Genomic DNA, 24857 nt, shown 5'->3' on the forward strand with positions numbered 1-24857 from the left:
CGTGATTATTCCCTACTGCCAAAATGCCTGCTCTTTATATTCTCCTCCCAATGCACTGTGTGCATAATCACACATACACTTACATGTATATACACACATGCACCTAAAACACACACACACACACACACACACACACACACAATCTGGCAGATGTTTAATGAGATTAGTTTTTTAACTAGCACATAGATGAGTAGTATAGACACGATATGCAAATGTTCTTGCCCTTGCATGCACATTATTGAAATATCACTGAGGTAAAGCCAATTAGATAGTTCTTTACTGAGCAACTCTGCCAACTAACGCAAAAGCAGTGCAGAAGAAAAGCCATTTATTCACAAGAACATACAAACAATACATGAAAGAGCAAATAGAAGCCCTTGGAGAAGTTAAAGAGGAGAGAGAAGTCAGTTTTGTCCTCTGTCAGGCCCATTAGCAAGCGCTAATGAATGTTCCAGCGCGGTGCTGTGGGCTCCTCTTACAGGCTATTTATTAGCCCCTCTCAGTGGGCCTGAGTGGCGCAGCACTACATCTGCACCCGCGACTGCTGCCGCTCAGGAGGACACACACACACACACACACACACACCACCACGGCCATTTGTGCTCCCTGTGGGCCGGTGCTGGTGCTGGTGATCCTGAAGGCGTAGTGACGTGTTTTATAAGTGTGAAGACGGGGAGGTTTTGCGTCTGCTTCAACTGGTAGTCTGTCTGTCCTTGGGTATGTCTCACCTTGTCTGTGCTCAACACATAATTCTTCCAGGACTTGGCTGAATGCTGGCCGTGAGTGGAAGCGTGCGTGTTGGGGAAAGTTGATAGTGGTGGGCCAGGCATGAGGATACGGTTCAGGCCCGGAGTGGAAGTGGTGCCGCGCGGAACAGAATTAGTCACAGCCATACTTGCCTTTACTGAAATCCGTAGGATCACGAATGGAAGCTAAATTTAGTGTGATTGATGGGTGAGCAATGGAGGATGGTGGCAGTTGAAGGCTAGTTCCACCTTGTCACTGTCAACAAATGGAGACTGTCACTCTGTCACTGCCAGCAGCGCTGGCTAGAGGGCAGAGCTCCCATGCGCAGCCACCGCAGCCCACCGATCCTGAAGGAAATGGCCAGCTATTAATGTCATGGCCCTGCTGGAAGAGACAAGCAACAACTATTCCCTTTCCCACACACAGGTGTTTTTTACATGACCTGTTAAAAGGTTCACGTAACAAGGAGATGCCTGTTGGTCTCTGCTCTTAGTAGTGTGAGTGGGTAAGGGATATGACACATGTATCTCATATTAGCACTCTGTTTCAAGATTAGGCAATCGGATCTAAGCTCATTCTGTTAGCAGAACTGTTCATAATACAAATAGTTGTGGTTGTCTGAGTCGTTAAACCAGTCAAGTCAATACTCAGCTTCTCATTTCTGTACTGTACTGTGTTTACTCTTAGCTAGACAGCCACATAAAACATGGCATTCAAGGGAAATCTCAGAAAGCCTGGAATCACTGGAATTACTGAATTGGTTATTTGTGATTACTGTACTTCCATTCGTTATTGCTTCCCTGGTCCATTTTAGTATATATGACCGCTGCAGTCCCTTGAAATATTGGAATGCACATTTATGTGCTTTAGTAGCTAAATGATACCTTGCTTATGTCATAAATATGCCATATATATTGTCATCCATGAGCAACTTGAGTGCTGTCATCTCAGTTCCTTTCTGTTGCTAAAGGCTCTGTCAGCAGTGAGCAGCAGGCTTTAGAGCACTATGATATTTAAGCTTTGGTTATCACAGCACCAGAGGTCTGCCCTTTGGGCTTAATCTTGTGACCGCCCCCACCTCCCACACGCTCTCCTTGTTATGGCTGAGGTAGATGCATCAGCATGGCCACTCTCATGTAGCCCTGGCTCTCTCTCCTCTCCTGTAAGCTGGCTCTGTGTGCTGAATTTAATTACAACAATAGCTCCCTAATGATTTTTGCACAATGATTTGGAACAAGTGAAGGGTACCCCCCCCTTCTTATCCTAAGTGACCTTGCGGGTTACAAGACAAAAGATGTGTTTGCTGGCTAGAAGTAGTCTGTACATGTTATTATATATATGATGTGTTATAGATGTTCACATTTCTCTAAATGTGCATATCATAATATACAGAATAATTTGAGAGAGAGAGAGAGAGAGAGAGAGAGAGAGAGAGAGAGAGAGCGCTACCTTCCAGTCAATACTAGCCTGCACGTGGCTATTCTCCAGCCTAACCCGATTGAGCCCATTTAGAATCAACGCTAACCAGGACCACTCCTCAACATGAAACACCACCTGCTTCATTTGATCAATACTGGGCAAATGCAAAAGATGCACTTACACACACACACACACACACACACACACACACACACACACACACACACACACACACACACACACACACACACACACACACACACACACACACACACACACACACACGTACAGGGACGCACTCCTGCACCGCCACACTCGACACATAGACATAGGCACACCCACAGTGAAGCCATTGTTCTTGTTATTCTGTTATGTCTCCTCTTGTTCCTGTCCTCCATAGTCATCTTGCTCTCAGAGCCCAGGCAGCAGTGCAGCCATGGTGCCTGGAGAGAGCCACAACGGCAAGGTATTAGAGGAGCCAGATGTTTCATTCCGTATTGTTATGTGACAGATGTTGTGCCTCAGAGTCAAACCAATGGAAAAAGAGTGACAGATTGTTAGCAAATACCCCCACCCTGGCCACTCTAACCCAGCCCCCACTTTCGGAAGCGCTGTCCTCATTATGCAACAAAAGACAGACACTCTGTTGTCCTGTTGTCATATGAGTGGATTAGTGGACATACATGGGTATTTACTTGACGTGGATCCATCGTCTCGGCAGCAGAGATAAAACCCTTAGATGTGTGTCCTGACACTAAAAAAGATCTGCCGCTGAAAGTCAATCACATCAAATTGGATTGTGTCGTGATGCCTTTTTGTTGGTTGGTTCTCATATTTCATGCTTTGTCCATGCTTTGTTTTTTTAATGTTTTTTCTCCAAACAAAGCGTGGCATCAGAAATCAGAGAAATCAGAGAAATCTTTCTGATTTGAGTTCAAAGTTGAGTAGATCTTCATGTGGTTTTAATCATGAAGATTTTTTTGTTCTTGTTTTCTTGAATGCAGACAGAATTGCTGTTCACTGATTTAACACCTTTATTTATGTTGTTAGGATTAATCACAATGTAGGTGCTTTTTTACCCCCAGTAATACATTTCTCAATTGTAGATCAACAATCAAATGATTGTTGACTTATTTTAGGGATTTCAACCTATTAAACATTTGTTTAATTATATTTTGATATAGAATCTCCAACATACATAGACATATCCCAACTGTATGTGTGTGTGCGTGTGCGTGTGCGTGTGCGTGTGCGTGTGTGTGTGTGTGTGTGTGTGTGTGTGTCTGTGTGTGTGTGTGTGTGTGTGTGTGTGTGTGTCTGTGTGTGTGTGTGTGTGTGTGTGTGTCTGTGTGTGTATGCAAGAACCCTATTCCATTGAATTAAATATCTCCTGATGCATTCTGTGATTTGCCACATCAGTAGCCTACTGAACATTTTTATAAATTCTGATATTTATACATTTTCCCCATGTACAGTATCTGTAATATCTCTGTGTTTCAAAATTGTAACATAGAAAATGACTGAGTTTGATGATGTCACTCAACTTGTTGACTGCCAAATGAGTAATCAGCTAGTGTGTGTGTGTGTGTGTGCGCGCGCGCGCGTATTTGTGAATTTGCATGTGTGTCTGAAGAGCTGTGGTTGCATCTCCACTTAGAAATCCTTACGCTTTCTGTCATGCGAAAGCTTGGAGCATGTATATACGTTTAACACTGACATTCTTCTGGGTCAGTGCCCACACAACAGCAGTATGTGTCATCATGGCTTGGCTGTGCAGAATGTCTTGCACTGCTCCTTCAGGCAGCCAAAGCTTGGGGATGGCCACAGCACTTAGTTGAACCTGGCCTGTCATAACACACAGCACATAGCTGTCAAGGGTACAATGTATAGTGTCTTGATGCAAAGTGTGTAGCATCAGTGTATGCCAGTGAATTCCTGACGGGAAAAACTGCACATAAGCTGCTGACTTTTCTGTGCCAATTGTTGGTGGTTCTGTTGTTTGAGTGTGTCACAACATGTTATGTCTATTCCCAGAACAGTTTTATTTCAGTAGATAAACCTTGTCTTTTTAATGTTGGCTAAATAGCACACTGACTCTGCTGACAGATTGTATTTGAAACCTAAAGGACATGATGAATTGAAATCCATTCAAGGGCTCTGCTGGACACCTCCCAGCTCATTCATCTGAGGCCGCGCTGAATGCTCACCAGGGCCCTTTAAGAGAGCCCCAAGGAGTGTATCCCCCAGCATCAGGTTCATTTCTCTAAGCCAGAGGTCAGCGCCACTCATCCTCTGTGTGTGGGACACTGCTAATGTTGTAATAGCAGAGACTGCAGCCCTCACACTGTTCACCCCACTCCAGCATCAGACCAATGTGCATGCTCAGCACTTCAATAGGCCTTGAGGGGGAGAGAGGGATAAAGTGGACCCCTGCTAACCAGTGAACATGGAAGTCCAATGACCACTTGTAATATAGGAATGCCCTTCCCTGTCCCACATGGTGATAGCATTGTCTGTGATGTTGGGTGTAACCCTCTGATTTGCAGGACATGTTGAACAGGATCCATGCAGACAGGCCATTTTGTTGCATGATAGCAAGACATTGTTGAGGTGCTAAAGACTAGGCTCTCTTCAGAACTTCTCACACACACACACACACACACACACACACACACACACACACACACACACACACACACACACACACACACACACACACACACACACACAAACACACACACTCACAGAGAAATTGCTGAATGTCCCTGAGGAAAATGCTGGTGATTTGTATCTTTCTGCTTGTGAGGTATCTCAAGGACGTTGGCGCTGTGTTTGAGGTGAAGTAGAGTTGGTGATGGGAAGAAGGAGCGAAAGCAAATAAGTGGAGAGCGTTTTCTCATTTCATGCATGTAGTAGATGAGTAGACATGAGATGTCCTGTGGAATCAGCAGGGACGTGTCCTGTCTCTGCGCCTCTCTTTAGGCGTCTGGGATGGAGTCACACCAGGCCACCACCTCTCCTAGAAGCCTTTATAGAGACCAGCCCTTTCAACCGCAGCAGCACTCTGAGGCATGGGGATGCATTAAAGGTCCCAACTGTAACAAAGGCAAGATCACACAAGCTGGCTGCCCCGCTTTACGATGTGCGAGACACTGTGTGTAATCTCTGCCACTCCGAGGCAAAAGGAAGCCTTAGCCAGCCCAGAGCAATCCACCCTTCTATTCTTCAAAAGCCTTCACTCTCTCCGTAAACAAAAGGACAGCCTATGCAGGAGAAAGAGCCATGGAACGCTGTCTTTACCCTTTACACTGAGATGACTCCAAGCTGTACTCCGCCATCCTCGGCCATTTGTCTCTAAAATAGCGCTCCATCCTTCCCCTTTGTGGGCTCTCCATGGCATTCAGTGGGGTTGACAGGTGCTTTCAACACAATTAGAAGTCACGATTCACAGCACATTGGCCAGGCAAGACCACTCAACGTCAGAGTTTACTTACAAGTCTCCCTTTTAGCAGGCTGACATTAAGATGCCTCACTCCGGATGTGCAGTGACGTCAAAAAACGCTGTAGCAAAATTGCAGGAAATCACTATGTGTAACAGTTGTGTAACAGGAATGTGCATACACAAGTCTACATTCACTAATGTCAATAACTACAGGATCACAGACAAGTATAGCTTTAGGACTTAATCATTCAACGTGAAAAGTTATTGCAACATTTTCAGTAATTCCTTTAAATCTGAAAAGTGCCATATAAACTGTGGTTGATTACTACTGTATGCACTTAAACAAAAACAAATGAGCTGACTTTATTAGAATAACATTTGTTGTGCCTTTTTATGTGCTGCTGTAAAGCTCTTGATGCAGTAGAGACATGCTACTGTATATCTGTTTAAGTCATTTTGTCAGTGTCACATCTTATATGAGCATATTTTAAATACATATTGATTCCAATGCACAGATACATGTGTGTATGTTTGCACATGCATGCATACAAAGACTTCCATAAGTGCAAGACAAGTAAGCATCCAGATTAAAATAAAAAAGAGTCAGGGATAGAGAGACAAAGGCAGACAGCACAGCCTTCCCACTTTCGCTGGTGGCTGGAGATCAGGCTGCCGTCACCTCAAAGCAAGTAGCAATTATTTAGTAACGGCACGATTAAGTGTCTGGCCCCCTCCTCCGCGCCCCCGCTCAGCACCCAGGAGGACCTGTCATGTCTGCTCCCCTGGAGCGGCTTTAGTTGAGCATGTTCATGCTAACCTTAGTCATCCGCAGGCGCAGGCGCTACAACTCATTCAAGCTTCCAGGAAAGGCACGACACATGGGGCCAGAGTTTTTGTGTCTGAGAAAAAAAAAGTCTGATTTTACTATACGTTTAAGCAATAGCATTAAAGATTTATATAAATCTGCTTGTAGATCTCTGACATTTCTGAGACTCTATGGACATATTTAATGGGCCCATTTCCTTTCTTTTAGACAAATGCAATGAGAGGTTCTTTCCCTCAGGCCTGACTCCGTACTGTAAATGTAGGCCAAGGGTTTCTCAATGGTAAACGGGACGGTTCCTTCTGTCGAAAACATAATCCACCCGCATTCATTTTATGGATTGCATCATGCCCCTCAGAAATGACTTGTGCTACACATTATCATTCTCATCTCAGATGAATGATGGTTCATCTAGTGTGGTAATTAATTATCAAGTAATAGATATGCATTAAAAAGCAAACATTAACATACAAATGAATACCAGTCCTTTCCCAGTAGTCTGAATGATGGGGCTATCAGCCAATGTTCTTGTTCATTATAGCCAATTAAAATGTAGCATTTAAAAATCAACTGCTTGCATCAATAATTAAAATGGCTGCCTAGATGTAATGTAAACAATTTCATTACTCATCTTGAATGAGAGTTCTCTTGCAAATAGTACATGTTGAAAGAGTCATCAACAGCAGTGGGCAAACAAAATCCATGTCACTGAATCCTATGCTGTATGTTGGTCTCAATTGCTAAATAATGCATGTTACTACCCCCTCTTCAAAAAACAACAACAACAGCAACAACGACAAAAAAACAATGGTTGTATAAAGCAGAATGATTTTGAAGAGGGTTCTCTTAAGATAACTGAAAAGACCACGCCTCAAGCTGCACGTTTGACTTGTACAGTACTGGGTTATGTTGGACTAGACTATTTTTGCTTTAAGTCAGCATGCTCATGGTATCTATGGAGTGCAAACATTGAACTTTTCAGGCATTTTACATTATGCACACTAACCATAGACAGAGCTGCATGACAAACAGCTTAAATCAAATATTTGTCTGAAGCTATTTCTGTACTCTGTCTTTTTACAGAGGTGTAGTTCTAAATGGCTATGGAACTATTCATGTGGATAATCAAGAGTTCCTTATAAACTTCATTATTTGTTATTATTTATCTCTTAAAGAATTGGTTCATAAAATATGAATCTCCATTTGTTGTTTCCTGTTTCTCTCTGGTTGACTGGAGTAAGTTAGTTTCAACTGAGATGTCATGATAAATGGCCACTCATGCACAAGCTAGTGAAGCACCTGAAGAATGCGGCTGCAATGCCACTGCTGCACAGGTGTCCAGTTTTAGCCCCTTTAGCTCTTCTCCATGGGCCTCTCTGGAGCCTCCCTCCCTCGTCCTCGTCGGACACGCTGGCACAGCTGGGCGGAAATGGCACGGATAACACAGCGGTGGCACCCGCTCTGATTACCCAGCCTGCCTCCCTGGGCAGGGAGGACTCGAGGAGATCCTGCTGTCTGCCAGCCAGCCCGCTCCAGGAGCCAGACGCCACTCCAGTGACTGGGAGGCCTGGCGCTGCCCGCTACGGCCCCTGCCCCTTACAGCCCCTTACCTCTGCAGTGAGCTCTGCCAGTCATGCCACGAGCACGGGCAGCAGGAGGTGCTCACGCTAATGTGATGTGCTACATCACCACTATGGGATGTGCCACACTTGAGCCAAGTCTTCTTGTTCTTCTTTTTATACAAAAGGGAGCAGTCTGATGCAGAATGGATTTCCACACCAGTTCCTTGTACTGCAACTGCAGTTTGAATGGTTGATATTTTGAATTTATAATTAAAGTGGTGTAAGGCTGTCAAGTGGGCTAAATAGGATGCTAGGGGCATCGATTATAGAGAGTAAATAGTGTTTTAATACTGATTGACTAATACTGATTTGACTGATTGACCACACACAGGCACAGGTACTGTGTACGATGGCAGACATACCCTGACAAATGTACAAATGTGTACGAATTTGCGTATGTACAGACGCACCACCATCACCCACTCTCTGTTCCTCAGCAATTTCTCTCCCTCTTTCTCCCTCTCTCTCTCATGCTCTCTCTCTCTCTCTCTCTCTCTCTCTCTCTCTCTCTCTCTCTCACATACACATATCACACAAGTGTAAAATGGAGCTGTGAGGCACACAAACGCTCCCTCATTAATATGGATGAGGAGCTGTATTTAGCCATAGCTCATGGGATTGATCAAAGAGTGGAGCTGGGATGTGACTGGGCGCTGTTGATGCTGGTGCTGATGCTGGTGCTGATGCTGGTGGTACTGATGCTGCGGCTGCATCCGTGTGCATGTGACACAGGCATCTGCGTGGCCGTGTTCCCTCCCTCGGCTCCTCCCCACCACACACACGTCTAACGAGGCTCCGTGCCGGGGCTGCTGCATCCCTCCCGCTCTCACACCATTTCTGCTCCTTCACTCCCCTCCTCTCTGCTCGCACGCGCCTCCTCGCTCCTCCCCCCTTCCTCTCACTCTCCTCCGTCTCTCCCTCTCTCTCCTCCCCTCCGGTGACCGTGCTGCAACGCTCGCCTTTGTACCAGTGCCTCAGAAACTGACTCCTCTTTCTTCTCTCCCTCTCTCTCCCTCTCTCTCTCTCTCTCTCTCTTTCTCTCTCTCTCTCTCTCTCCCTCTCTTCTCTCTCTGAAGGAGTAATGGAGTGGAGCACCATGTAGACAGAGGCAGACTGAGGCCAACCAGAATGGGACAGTGCACATGGAGTGGTGCCGGTCTGCAGCCGTGCTGTTGAATGCAGGTCGCCCGGAGCAGCTGATCCCGCGCTCTCTCTCGCCTTCCCGGAGTCTCTCGCCGCTCGCCGCCCGCTGACCGCGCCAGGAGGAGCCCTGCCCGCCGCTCATACCCGACGCCTCTTCCACACCCAGGACGGGATTTTTTCCTCCCCTCTCTCGCTTCCCTCCTTCTCTCTCTTCCTCTCTGCCTCTTTTCTACACGTTCTCTATGCTCAATTCTCCACAGCTTCTCTCTCTCTCTCTCTCTCTCTCCCCCGCACCTCCCTTGTGATTAGACACATTCAGATCTGCCAGCCACGCTGCCTGGTGGCGGCCCCTTTTGCCGGTCCTTGTCCCCAGTGATTTTTATATCAACGACTCTCTTCAGCTCTGCATCGAGCGACACCAAGCAATACTTGCCGCTATGGGGGACATGACTAACAGTGATTTTTACACCAAGAACCAAAGAAATGAGGGCAACCATGCCGAGGGCTTTGGCATCTCGCTCATGGAGCTGCGCTCCCTTATGGAACTGCGAGGCACGGAAGCCGTGGTCAAAATCCAAGAGGACTATGGGGGCACGGACGGACTTTGCCAGAGGCTCAAGACATCGCCAACGGAGGGTGAGTGGGTGCTCCATTTGGTCTTTCCTCTTGTGAGTTTGTGTGAATAAATATGGTGGGCTCACAGCAACACACACAGACTCATACTATAACATGCAAATGCAACAAACACAATACATACAAACTCTCTCTCTCTTCCAATGACTTGCTCTCTCTCTCTCTCTCTCTCTGCCCACCACACTCATTCTCTCAGACACACACACACACACACACACACTAAATCCGAGCTGCAATGTGCTTTACTAAATGAGCAGCTTGATGATGCCTGAAGATCCTCCTCTGCCTGTTCAGGAGCATCTCTGTGTAGCTATGCTGACGCCTGCCCTTCAGAGCACTCCCTCCTGTCCTGTCTCCCCTCCCCTGTGCCCTACCTCACACAGGACTTATTACACACAATATGTATCCCGGGCAACAGCATAGCACTCAGTCTACATGGGCCTCCTGGTCATGTGGAAGAAATGCTAGCTTTGATTGATGACTGGTCTCGCACAAGATTCTCTCTAACGACTGTTTTTGCCTGAGTAATTAAAAAGGAAGTATGTGTTCCAAAACTCCATTTGTGGACCATCACATTCTGTTGGAGAGTAGCTGTGGGCAGCATGCAGGCCTTATCCTATTAGATATTGTGTGCTCCAGCGCAGTTCTTCATTGGCCCCACTGTAATGGGATGGAGGCTACAGTGGACGACAGGGTAATGTCTGTAAGCTATAGCTTTATAGATAGCTACATCAACTTGATCTATGGCTCTATGTTTTGTCTGTACGTGTTCATCAATAACAACAGTTGCCCTGTGTGGCACCTTCATTATGGTATCTCGTAGATGTTGTAAAATAGGCAATGTTGTCTTTATCAGATCAATAATTCTTTCATGCACATCATTTCATGTCTTAAATATGCCTGGTGTCTTTCAATGTCATTAGAACCCATTGAACGTGGTAAGTCTTTTAAATAGCAAACTGTATTTCTGACCACTTCTGTAAATAGCCAGCCACTGGGAATTATTGATCTAACTGCCAATGTAAATTCAGCCCAGTGTGTAACGGCTCTCAATAGCCTAGCATGTTTGTTGTGTTTCGCCACACACATGTTGCCTATACAGCAACATGTAACCACTACTCTAGTCCCTTGTGGTATACACGACCACAGAAATTAGATATGGCCTCTCTGTCCTGTACCGACAAACTGTCTGTCAACAGAGTATGTGACTGAGCTAACGGACAAAGGCTTAGGAGCCTGTAATGGAAAAGGCCCATAGCCCAGGAGGTTATCCTAGTCATCAAGCTACTTAGATACTCTTTAGGCTTTGAATACATCTTATGCTACAACCTACAGGCATGTAGCTATTCTATATGCTGATATGTCTATGACTTTTTCGTCTGATTCAGAGATTTTTTTTCAAGAAAAGAGAGAAGTGTGACCCACTAATGAAGACAAATGGTCCCATCCAGTGGTTGTTAATAAGGCACGTGCTGAGGTGCTCCCTCTGAGGAGCGAGTGGGACTCAGTCACCTTCATGCGCCCAGCAGCCCTCCGTGTGCTGAGCCATTAGGTGCTATAGCTCCCATAATGTGGCGGCTCCTTCTGATGCATCTCCACAGGAGGCCCAGCCCACGCCTGTGCTGCCAGTCCGTAGGGGTGCTGGCTCTGGAGTTGGAGGGAGGACGCGTACTACTGGGCTCTTTTGATGTGGTCCATGGGGGTGAATAGCAGGAGTTCATGTCCACAGTGAGTTGGGATGATAGATATACAGTATATGCTGGTAGTTAGATGTAGCCGGATGACATCAAACTGTGTTGATTCAGTCTATGGCGTGGGGGCTGTGGGTGGAGATATCAGGTGACCATTTTTGCAGTTGCAAGGTTACCTTGCCCACAGATGACTGTATTACTGTATATGAAGCAGTCCTGGCATGAGCGGGTGGATTCCCAGGTGTCTTCTGAGAAAGCGGTTGCCTTCCTGTGCCTCTTATTATGAGCCTGATGAGGCCTTGGTGGCCAATTTCCGCATCCTTCTTGTAATGGGAATAACATTGCTTGCCATCTTAGCATAGGATGTGTTTGGGCTCTGGAGCCAAGCTGATCAAATGTTCCTAACTGTTTTTCCCTGCTTGAGCACGGGCAGTTTTTTTGGCCACTTCCTTTAAAACCCAGTTGCCACACAGGTGAGCTTGGGTCAGGGGCTGCTTTGAACTTGAGTACACCACTGAAAGCAGGGGGACCTTACCTGCTGTTACAACATGCCATAGATGCTAATGTTGCCATTCTGTAGCACTTAAATCACCATTTATATGCCCTTGTCTCACCAGGGAAACATCTCAGGAGCTTTTATATCGGTTATGCATTTGCTGGAGACATCAAAATGGCCCTCCAGAGAGGGAGAGAGGCTGTGAGAGATAGCTGGTGGATGGTAATATCTGCAGCAGAGCAGCTGTGGCCTACACACCAGCTGTGAGTTGGCGAGAAGTGTCTGGAGCCTGGTAGAACCTGTCCTCCTACATGGCTCCCTCCTCTCATATGGCTATTTCTGTTTGATCAATTCAGATGTGAGATAACCTACACGTTGTTGCTCTCCTGAATTGCTCTGGTTGAGAGTTAGACATTTCTATCTATTCATTCACTGTGTTGCTTAGATATAATACATGATCAGATTGGAGCGTATTTTAAAAGATGTAAGCTATTTTTGAATGATTTTAATCACTATGGATGGAAATCCCTCATCTGCTCTTGCCCTCCTGATTTCCTGTAATCACTACCATGACTGTGAGGATAGTCTTCCTCTCATGCCTAATTATTATGGGAAGTTATCGAATGACCATAGATGTGTGCTCATGCTCAAAGTGGACAACAAAGTCAGAGAAATACTCTTTGCGTACCTGTGAGTATGTACAGTATGCGCAGGCAATGGGAAAGCAGCTGAAACTGGTTGCAGCACCATTAGTCTTGTGAAGGTCACGGAGGAGAGTGAAAAGATGCCCCTGTTGTAAACACACAAATGCATCAGACAGCCCGTATCCAGCCCCACTCACAGCATCTGCACATGCTGATACAATTCACTGCAGTACAGCGAGACTTTGCATTTATCTGTGTTTTGTGCTGTTTTCATCCAGTTTGACATTGTGCTGAAGGACACAGGGTTTTAGCGCCAGTGTGGGGGGATACTGAATGGCGGCTCATTCTCTGCCACTTCTCCGCTTCACGTGGCCAGTTAAATGGTGTCCCAACTCTGAACAACTAACCCCTGGTTCTCCCCCTCCTCCACTCTGGCTCCCCTCCCACCCCACCCTTGAGCATGCTAATCTGGTCCACCAAGCCCGGGCCTTGCATTCCCCTCTGACACATCCTATTTAATCTCAGCCCCACCAGGAATTGCTCAGATAGAGCGCAATCTCCTTTAATAAGGACACTTTCTCCTCCTCACCAGCAAGGCTGCCCTCATTCCGGCAGTGGTTCTTAAAAAGGAGAAATTAGTCTCTCCAAGGAGTGATTATTAATGATACATGGCCTTTTTTCTGCCCCCAAAGGCACTGCAGCTCCCAATCGGCTGACCTTGGGGGAACTAGAATGTTTTAAAAAAAAACGTTGCGCCGTCTGTGACACAGTATCAGAGGTTGCATGTTAAAATGTCTTTGGTCTGGCTCCATGGAAGATAGTTAGAGCTGAGGAGAAAGAAAATCATCTTGAACATACTCCTTTGATCCTCTGTGCTCCTCTTAAGATTTCTCTGGGAACATTTGAAGGAGTTAGTAAAACATACCACGTGTCGTGCACCTCATGCAAAAACTCTCATTTCTTTCCCTATCCCATACAGTAACACACCACTGATTATTACAGCTCAGTCGCCTGAGTTTGCAGTACCTTGACACGACTTAATAGTGCAAAATAGTGCAAATTCCCAAGGCTGGCGTCTCTCCTCCCTGATTTGTCATTTGTGTGTGTTTATTTTGTAGTTCATGGCTGTTAACAGTAAGTATGGCTTTGTAGAGACCTGGGTGTGCTGGGGCCAGATGCTCCACACAGTCTCAGCCCTCCTCTCTCACCGTTCAGCCTGCCACTTGTAGGCAAATCAGAGCGGCGAGGGGTGACAGCGCCATTTTAGAAACACCCGGTGTTCTGGGGGGCTGACAGGACTCGGCAAGTGAGAGCGGGCGAGCAGGTGTGTGATTGTGGCTGGCCTAGTGTGACTGCTCGCTGTACTAGCGTTTCGTCGGCGAAGTGTGACGCACCTTCACCTCGGCCAAGATCCGCCGGCATCTGTCATCCACTGTCACGCAGGTCGCTTGTCCCGGTGTCTGTCGGAGAACTGATGCAAATGGCTGCTGACTAAGATGCAGCGTCGGCCGGTGTTTAGACCGGCAGCTGGCTCGGTGTCCTGTTTGACCCCCTCGCTGCTATTTTTACAAGGTGGTGATGTGGGCGTGAACGCACACGTAGGATTGTGTCGAGACCGGAGCATTGTCATCCATCCTCTACCGTAACGGCAGGTGTCGGAACTGCTCAGTAAGGTGACAGGTACAGGCCAAAGATGGATGGCTGTGTTCCAGAATGTCTGTGGCACTGGGCTGAAACACAGCCAAAGCGTGTGACACATGGCAAACACATGCCTTTAAAATAACAGCCAAACTCCAGGTATAAAAGGATTTTACATTCTAATATTCTCCATTTACTTCTGTGTCATTTCAGATACAATGTCAGCTCAAGGTCAAACAGAGACAGGCTCAGCCGTTGAATAAAAGGAGCCCTGTTTGAGCACGGTTCAGTTTAAAGGAGACATGCAGTAGTTTGTGGATAGAATTCTAATGGAAAGAATTCAAAATGTCTTGCTAAGCAGTCTCCAGTCCAGGCTTGCATGTGCCGTCTATTCTCTGGCGAGACGAGAGCTGCTCGTGAGGTGAATACTGTAAGCAGACTCCTGGAGTTAGCCTGAGTAATGTGTAAACAGCCGAATCCAACATCACCCAACACCTCGTCCTCCTCCCTAATGTCCCCATTATGAGCCAATTGTTTTAGCACTGCAGCATAAACAGCACAGTAACTCATCGTGTGTCCATGCCGAGAGGAGCAATAAATTATCACATGCTAGGGAAGGTCTGAGGGCTAAATATTACACTGGCATTAGATTTGTGCTGTAGGAGACCCCATCAAGTCTCTAGCAGTTTCATTAACCTCTGTCTGCAACCAGGAGAACTAAAGCTGAAAGAGACAGATAGAAAGAGGAACATCTCTCTTCTTATTGTCAGCACATCCGTTTTTGCTGTGCATATCTGTGGGCTTCTGATTGTTTTTGCTTTATATGTCTTTGTCATAGAGGTAGACTAAATTAGAGGGGGATGGCAAAATAAATTTGTAGTTGTAGTATCATTATTGCTGAGGGGACCTCAGGGTGGAATGGTATTTTTTATGGATTTAATGTTAGTGATAACGTTAATGTTAGTCTTAAATCCTGAATACGTGATGATCCATTGGGACTAAAATGAATGGGGCCATTATGGGATTCGGAGCGAATCAATAGTAGGCTACGCAGAGTTTGTGTTTTGTTTGGGCAATATAGCAACTGAGGAAGGGCTTTAAAATCTAAAAAGATATATGCATTGTAAAACCATATTAGTTATGTGCCATTTATTGGTAAGCTTTTGCTCCAATGTTATTATTTTATGCTGACACCATGCAGTGATTCTGAACAAAACACTGTTACAGTTAGGGTAGAGTTATCAAAACTAACAGGCTGATAAAATATGACCATGTTTTAACGTTGCAATTACATTAGCATATTCCCTTTTACATACATTTCCATAAATATGAGGACACTGTAGAGACCTCTATAAATATGGCTGCTGTACCGTATGGCTCATGTGCAGGCAGAGCACTTTTTAATGTCCTGTTCCTCCATCATTTCCCTCACTTCCCCTCATCATGAGTCTTTCATGAGTTGCTGGGCTGATCTGCATTTTAATGGGCAGCCAGGGAGGTACAGTACAGTAAGGGCTCACTCACACCTGAACCCAGCAGGAGGAGAGTGGAGCCTGACACCACAGCCTGCAGACCTGGGGAAGGCCATGTCACTGCTCCTGGACACAGTGTACACACACACACACACACACACATAGATATAGATATACACGCACGCACACAATCACGCTCATAATCACATTCGGTCCATGCATACCACCTGGGTTGTTGTGTATGTGAACAAATGAAATCATTGTAACCTTCCTCCCTCTCTCTGTATCTCTCCTCTCTATACTGAATGTATCCACATATAAACATGCAAAGCCTTTTCCTATGAATGTGGTTTGTAGCACTTGCTCCTGTGCTGACTGACTCCAGGATCCCAGTCTGCCTGTGCTGGTCTGGCCTGGCAGGTGGGCACTCATGTCCAAACACACACACTCTGACCCCCCAGCAGATGTCTAATTAAGTTAGGATCTTACCCTGGGCCAGCTGCCTGGCAACTCCACTCAAACAGATGTGCAGGAGGGCTAATTTTTTTAGTTTCTTCACCTTACCTAAACACCACATACAACCATATCTTATGTGAAATGAAAGTCATTTTTGTAAGTGGTTAGTCAGTGTCCTTTTCAGGACAACATCTCCAGTTATTTTTAGTTCATTAGTCAATTGAACATCTTTAATGAAAGCACTTAATGGCTTACTTAATGTCAGCAAACCCAAAAATGTGCTTTCCTTTTAGGTAGCATATAGAGTGATTGTCTATACTGTCCCCTCTTTGAGAGCCTTCCCTGTGTCTTTCACTTCTGTCTGTATCTACTGCAGCTTGCCTCCTGTGTCATAGAATCACATACACCAGCATCATCATTGGTTTTGTTTAGAGACAGAGTTGATAAACCAGAGGTGGACATTTTATGAGAAGTGTGACATGTCTGTGTTTCTATTGGAAATCACTTAGTGTCAGAACCCAGGCCATATCCCTGAAGGCATATTTGTCTCTGGGATAGGGATGTGCTGTGTGTGTGTGTGTGTGTGTGTGTTTGCGTGTGTGTGCGTGCGTGTGCGTGTGTGCGTGCGTGTGTGTGTGTGTTCACCTATGTATGTGTGTACACTGTACATGTCTGCCAAATGTGTGCTTGTGTACAAGTGCATGTGTGTTGGTTCTCCCTGCCTGGGGGATCAATTACTGGGGTGCCCTCGTCCACGTGCACTGGCACAGAAGCCAGGGGCTGCCCTCACTGCTCTTCCCTGGCATGGAGCCGTCAGCCCTATCCAGCACCAACTCATCAGACCAACCTAAAGTAGTCCCTTATGACTGGGTCAGAATAAAATGTCCATGCTTTGCCATCTTCCATTTGACCTCTAATAGAAGATGACAAGGTCGGAGAACGCAGACCATTTTGAAACGCTGGAAATTATTCTCATGTTGTTTCAAAGCAGGCTATGCTATTTAAATGGGCATTTTGCTAAATGTCTCTCATTAGCTAATCTATATCAGGTTTACATTTGAATGAATCTATCAGTATATGTTAGTATTCTGTGTGTAATATTTTCAGTTGAAACAAGATATAGTACTCCTACAGACGGTGCTGAAATATTGGTTGTGAGAAACATCAATAAGATGCATCACAACAGGTTTCCAAGGAAACTAGTTTTGGATACAGCACAGTAGCCTACACCATAAAAAAGATACTCAGAATCTGACACAAGACGGGTGCTCTAGAATTCTATGGCATTTAGTCAATGTATAGCAAACCGAGCCTGATTTATTCAACATGTCAGTTGTTATTTTTGCTCCTATTTGTCTTGTGCACACCCTATGTGGTGTATTGCTATTGATCTTCCCCTAGTGCCCCCAGATTACCATTCTATTCATCCATCTTGTCCTCAAGTATTTTCTGTGACCTGCAATTTCTCGAATGTTCTCATTACGCTCCTGCTCTTGTTCCAGTAAATTACTGATCTAGGGCCAGTCCGGTCCCTTAGCAACAGAGGGAGCCTTACATTGCTAGCCTGAGCGCTGTGAAAACATGGAATTTGCTTTCTCAAGCTCTAGTGGGACAGTTTGAGATAATCTGTTAATGCCTCCAGTGCTAGCTAACCTGAAAGTTGTCTGGCTGGAAAAAGAAAGTCTCTGTGTTGCTGTTAAGCCACACTGCAGGCCTTGCAGTGAGCTGGCCAACCTTCCCATCTAGCCTGTATGATGTGTAGGGTTTCCATGGCAATCTATTTTTAACCATGGTGAAAAAACCAAATGTTAAAATATGCAATAATGCCCCCTGCTTCTCTCTCTCTCTCTCTCTCTCTCTCTCTTTCTCTCTCTCTCTCTCCCTCTCTCTTCTTCACTCTCTCTCTTTCAAAGTAACGTATATACTAGCTTTGGTTTCAGTGCCAGAAACGTTCTGCGTTCACCTGAGTGTCTTTATAAATGTAATCAACAGCGGTGATTGTGAGATAAATGGCTGGGGGAGGCAAGAGTATGTTTTTTGACGTTGGTGCCCGGAGGGGGGTTCCAAATGGTCTGGAAATCAATTTGTGATCTTTTTAAAACTCAGCCTATTCCCTGCTGCGGTCCCCCACACCTCCAGTGTGACACCTCCTCATCAGTGCGCATGAGTGTCCTCATTTCCCTCCCCAAATGAGCCGGGCTGTTCTATGGAGCGCCGCTCCCTCCAGTCCCCTCCGCCACCCTCCCCTGGCACATAATGAGCTCCACTCAACACTTTGCATGTCTCCCATTTGATCTGCTGAGCAAACTGCCGCCTTAACATTTGGTCCCCGCTTACGGCACTACTTGGTGCTCTTACCTTGGAGTTCTATCTCTCTCCAGCTGTTCTGTTTAAGACATACACATACATACAGTACATACATACACACATACAATCACACATACATTCATACATACACATGCATGAAAACACTCGTAGTCCACTGGTAGCCCATTCTACCATCAGATTTATGCTAAATGTTTGATTTTCTCTGATTTATATGTTGTGTGTTTTGAAGTTGATATTTTAATTTAGTTTAAAATTATTATTGTGTGGTGTGCTCAGTAATGTTTGTTACAAAGTACTTTATGAAGCCAAGTAACAAATGGTGCAATAACTGTTCAATTAACATCAAGGAGATGACGGATACTGTACTGTGGTCATATTTCTTGTGCTGTGAGCTCTTAAATGCCTAATAAAACAGGCACTTTGGAGGAAATTGGAACTCGGTCCAAAATGCACGTTGAATTTTTATACTTTCATATTCATATCCCTTGAAAGTTCTGCTGCTGGGGTAATGGGTTGGCTTCAGTAGAAGGCTTGCCATGATGACATGCTTTATGGATTCATAACACAGCGCCTGTATCGCCCTCCTACCACCAGCGCAGCACTTCCATAAAGCCCACACATGCACCATTTGCCTATTTCTATGTGCTCCCAGCGTCCAGCGTCCCGGCTTATTTCCCGCGCCTCCCTGGCGCTCCTCGTCTGGCGGGGCGCCCCACTGCACGGTGGCTGCTGGAGCCTCTGTGGGCAGGCCGGGGTGCCACCGCTGACCTGCTCCTGTTAATTGCCAGTGGCTGGCTGAGGAGCGCGGCGGTGTCTCGGTGGCGTCTCGGTGAGTGATGCTCAGCTGCGCTGGCAGCGCTGGGTGAGTGCGCGAGGCCGGCGCCCGCCTCGGCTCAGTGCGGTGGGGCTCAGCCAATGAGAGGGCGGCGAGGCGAGGCAGCCTATAGCGGTGGCCCGGGCCGTGGGAAAGACGCCGGAGCGCGCGGGGGCAAGATCAATGAGAGGATCTCCACGCATGCCACGGCACAATTAAAAAGGGAATGCTTAATGAGGCTATTTTTGGGCTGCTCATTTTTATTTGGACGTGGGCTGCTTTTGGCTTTATCCCCCTCCTCCTCAATATTACGCCCCTCTGCCACTAAGCTGCCCACACATACAGCAGCACACTCACTAACTATATCCGTGCTCTTGTTTGTGTGTGTGTGTGTGTGTGTGTGTGTGTGTGTGTGTGTGTGTGTGTGTGTGTGTGTGTGTGTGTGTGTGTGTTACGGAGGAGAGGGAGCTGGTGTTTCCAGGCAACTTCCCCCTACTCTGCTCACTTTCACATCATGCGTCTTGTGTGGAGGTGGACTTATTTCCGATTGGCTCCGCTCTCTTTATCATTAAAGATACGGCAAGACAGCACCCTATCACATTCCATACTCCAATCAGGATATAAATAAAGATGTATCTTTTTCAAATGGATCCCCCTACTCCTATTTCTGAAGTGAATGTCCTAATTCTCCATAGCTCTCCATCATCTCTGGTGGTGAAGGGCCTGCACGTCTCTTTCCTCTTGACCAAGCCAAGGACGCTGGTGTTGCAGTCACCTCATGACGCGCCTCACTGGACCAGGCAGCTAAATGACAGCAAATTCATACTGAAGGTCTAATCCCTGAAAAGCATTGATGGCAGCAGGGGTGCGTTCCAAAAGCCCAGTGTCCCCGTGTTCCTGGCCAGGTCTGGCCGCTCCGAGACTCCCAATCAGCAGAGCGCAGCTGGACAGATGAGGCCACTGAAATAGCAGACTTCCACAAATCCTGTTTATCAGGGACCTGAGAAAACAAGGGCCCACGCCCAATCACATTTGCCCAGCTGCCGGCCACCGTTTATCGCTGCCAATAATGTGCCAGTATTCTGAACGCTGTCCAATAGCATTATCTGCTCTGGTGTTCCCCTGGAACAGAGGCATGTGTATTATATCAGTTTCTTGTTCAAATTTGCATTTGCTGTTTTCATTCATTATAGGCTTGAGTGATTTGTTTATGTGCAAATGAGAAGATTGACACAATGATGGATTTACAACAACAGCGCACTGCTGTGACTGCTCATAGATCCCCTTGATGCTAAGATTAGTTATAGCTCATTGCTCATCATTGCTCAGTTTGACCACAATACTTCCATAGGACTTATTCCTTCATGTAGTGCTGTGGTTTACTGTACAGTTGCATACATGCAAAGTGCTCTTTAGTGGTGTGTATATGCTAATAGGTTGGTAAAGAGCTACAGTAGCAATGGGGTATTACAAAAGCAGGTATTACAAAAGCAAATGGCTGCTTCTCATTGATTCTATCTGAACATGAGACCTAACAGCTCTCAGAGAGTGTTTCCCGACTACAAAAGAAGAGTTCGATATTGCAGCCGTATACAGTGCTATTCTCAGGTGTATAGTCCTGGAGATAGCAGTTCCCATTTTTTCTCACCGAATGTCTTTTCTTTTTCTATCTGTCCACATTTAAAGTCAATTTATCTTGTTGGCATGAGCCCTAATGGCTTCTGTGGTCTGTGCAGGTTCTCTATTTTCTCAGCGGCTGCACAGACACCCCGGCTATGGGGTCTTGAATCATGTGCAGAGGAGTTAGTGTGGAAGCCTGTATCATAGCCCAGCTATCAATTGCCCTGTAAACACACTGTATGTCCACGGAATGAATGCTTAAGTGCCAGCAGTGCACTCTACTTGCATGATAAAAGCACCTTTAGTCTGCATGTTCCACTGTAATCTCTCTCAGTTCAAGGTGATATTCTGACATGTAAGGAATATGTTATTATCACAACGGATGTGCCTGTGTGGAATGGTAAAGGCATATGGATATATTCTGTAAGTTAGGATGATGTAATACTATTCATTTGTATTCAGTGACATTAACTTCATTGACTGAGACAGGCAGCGCGAGCGCTATATTACACTAATGTAGGAATGCTTGTGTTGAAGTTGGACAATTCACACTTGAATTACAACAGCTCAGTGTGAGCTGTTGTAATTCTACAGGGAAGTCACGCTTCCCTGAATTGGCATTTGCAGCATAATGTGCCCTTTAGCTGTGTGACGATCATATCGATAAGCCTATTTATACTGCTGCTTTAAGTTTTGATGTGAAATGTCAGTTTAAATGTATCCAGCGGATCCGCTTTTCCAAAGCGAAATATCCTGGAGTGATATCTTCTTCTGAGCAGCAGCATGAGGCATCAGATCAGGCTTGGATTCCTGGCAGTTGAACTCTGTGTCACTTTTTTATGCTTTTCCTCTGTGAGCTAGCAGCTAAGTGTGCCTTGAGCCTGCTGCAGCGCTGCTAGCACAGGGCTGATTTGCATGGCACATGGTATGTGCAGAGGAGGGGAGGCCAGAGGCCAGGGCCCGCGCTCACTACCGCTAGCATTATATAAGAGCACAGCTCCGCCCTGCTGCTGAGTCAGCAGCATAATTGGAGCCTGTGGAGGACACAAGGGCCTGCGAGAGCGCGAGCGCGAGCGCAACAGAAAGGAAGATTTGCGCCGTTTTGAAAACTCATGGACACGAATCACGATACCCTTACTTGCACGATGCCTTACTTGCTCTTGTCAAAATTCTTCACGATTGTGTTATTTGTTAGCTGCTCATTCTGAAGCTCACACTCTAAAGGTAAACACTTAGGATGGGGGGGTCAACATTTTTTGCACAATACTTGAAATATGGGCATGTACTGTAGTTTGTTAAGCCATTAAAACATTCCTGAGTGGATTATTCGGCCTATGCTGTATGTTTTACCTTTCGAGTGCCAGCTTAGTGTTGGTTTTGTGATCTGCATTGGCTTCGGAGCCATACACACTCGCACTAGATAGTCATTTTAGAAGGTGCAGACTTATTCTTGGATAACCTAATTTCTTAACTGCTGAAGTCCAGCCTTGATATATCAGCCTTGGATATTCTTAGTCAGTTAGCAAACATGAACTGACCTTGTGGATGCAAATGTTGTCTTCCCTTAGATGGGATCACTGGCATGACCTTTCAGATCCACACATTATCATCCTTTCCAAAGAGTTGGCCAACATTTGCTGTGCACATCTTGCATCTTACTTGCATAACTATGCAACTATGACAGACTTTCTGATTACAAGAGAAATACTGCAATGTTTGAGTGTTTTGTGATGGAAAACAGTGAGCAGTGAGCAATCTGTATCTAAAATGAAGCCTAGGAAGTAGACTATTTAGTGCCTGTTTAATTGGCTAAATGATCATCTGTAGGTACTTTTTAATCTCTTCTCTCTATGGTCTCCTTTTGCATTGAAACTTGAATGTCAGTCCTCATTTGGTCATGTTGGATGAAGGTGTCAGGTTAATGAATACATGTAAATGCATTTGTTTTTATTTTCTCATGCCCCTGCAGGTTTGGAAGGAGTTGCACCCGACTTGGAAAAGAGAATAGAAGTGTATGGACAAAATCTTATACCTCCAAAGAAGCCAAAAACTTTCTTACAGTTAGTATGGGAAGCCCTTCAAGATGTGACCCTCATCATCCTGGAAATCGCCGCCTTGATCTCACTGGGGTTGTCCTTCTACCAGCCCCCAGGGGAGGGGGGCGAGGGTGAGTAGCTCCTACAGTCCTTTTGTGTCATCAAAGGGATTCAGCTTGTTTTACCTACTTGCCATTAAGGTATTTCAAATGTGGGAACAAACAATTGTTATTGTTTTTTTAACCGAACCCAGAGCATGTGATTATGTTGCTCCAAATGGTGGCCGTGCTTGAGATATATTGTAATGATGTTGGGTCAGGACAGGACAGGAGTGCTTGTGAGACCTGCACTGTCATGCTGAAGTGCCAGACATCAGTCTCACAACCGTCTCAGGGGATGCTCCATGATCTAGGTGAATAGAAGGGATACTGTTGAGCCAGTTCTCTCTAACCATTTATTAGATTCACTCCATGACCACTGAAACACATTTCGACTGGACTGGACAAGTCCTCATCCAAACATTATGCTTTTATACAGTGTTTCCTTTACAGCCTTCAGCATCCTGTAAACCCCAGCATTGTTATCACAGTAAATATATTAAAGTACATAGCCGGTGCCAGCACCCAATGGGACATAGAATCATTGTTTTCCTGGGCAGCATTTGCACAGAAATGAGACAAAGTGATGAGTTCCCCCGCTCAGGAGACGCTGGCAAATCAGTGCGCCATTCACATGCAGCCCAGAATATTTACTGTGAGCCGTGCTTAAGCAGCTCACCGCAGGCCTTGTTAACAAGAGTGACTGTGCATTCTGAGCTCTCTCCAACAAGTCAGGGGAGCGAGGACTGGAGGGGGTTGGGGTTGGGGGCGGTGGGTTTATGGCACAAGCACTCTTGGAGAGAGAGAGAGAGAGAGAGAGAGAGAGAGAGAGAGAGAGAGAGAGAGAGGTAGAGAGAGAGAGGACAGGCTAATGAAGGCCGCCCCAGGGGAATAACCTTTAGGTGAAGGCCATACATCAAAGCAGCCGGCTATAAAATGTGCAATGAAGACATGGCCATTAAGAAAGTGTGGGGGAGATGCTGAGTAAGTAATATCAATCATCGTAATGGTCCCAAATTCAATTATACCAGGAGCTGAGAATGATCTTTAATTCTGAACATACAGTATTTGGAAGACTAGTGCCAGAAGAGGGCCTCTCTTCATGAAAGCACAATGTCTCTCTTGTTGGTCTTAGTTAGTAGCATTGCTAAAATGCTGTCTCTGGGCTGAGAGAATCATTTTGATGCAAAAAGTGTACACATAGTTTCAATAAAAGAGGACGGGAAAATGACATCCTTATCATCAACATGCAAATTGCCACGTCTATCCACAAAAGCAGCCTGATAATCACAGATCCATTTTAGTCTTAACAGATGTCCTGCCTGTGTTTGCCTGTCAGAAAGGGTTTGTCTGAATAGCTGCATACTCTCTGACTGCAATCTGGAGTTGCTGTGAAAATCCTCTTCTCCTGTACTTTTGCACAGTTTGGAGGCTTTTGTTGCAGAATCCTTTTGAATCACACTCATACTTCAGTAATCAGTATGTGTTATGTGCATACTCTGAATGTCATTAGTTTTAATTACTGGATTTGCATAGTCATTTGCAGCCTTTTGGATTGCTTTGAAAAAGCCAGTAGCCAATCTCTATACTTTGTGCTGAAAGATTAATGATCTGCGGGAATTGCATGGTATGGTTGGATATTAAGCTCAACTTGCATGGGTTTCTTATGTGTTTCTTTATTTGACAGTGAAGTTTACTGTATATGGACTTGAATATTAAAATACCTCAGAATACA

General features: G+C 45.6%; 1 protein-coding gene across 7 annotated transcripts in view; it reads left to right on the forward strand.

Annotated features, from left to right (window-relative positions):
• The first annotated feature begins 9287 nt into the window (after positions 1-9287).
• Positions 9288-24857, forward strand: part of atp2b2 (ATPase plasma membrane Ca2+ transporting 2) — a 51163-nt gene continuing 35593 nt past the window's right edge. For all 7 annotated transcript variants that reach the window (XM_062544734.1, XM_062544736.1, XM_062544735.1 and 4 more), the window contains exons 1-2: positions 9288-9832; positions 22958-23155. In XM_062544734.1, the coding sequence (XP_062400718.1) occupies positions 9634-9832; positions 22958-23155 (397 nt within the window). In that variant the 5' untranslated portion in view covers positions 9288-9633. The remainder of the gene's footprint in view (positions 9833-22957; positions 23156-24857) is intronic.

This window comes from Sardina pilchardus, chromosome 9 (assembly GCF_963854185.1).
Source record: "Sardina pilchardus chromosome 9, fSarPil1.1, whole genome shotgun sequence".
Taxonomy (NCBI): domain Eukaryota; kingdom Metazoa; phylum Chordata; class Actinopteri; order Clupeiformes; family Clupeidae; genus Sardina; species Sardina pilchardus.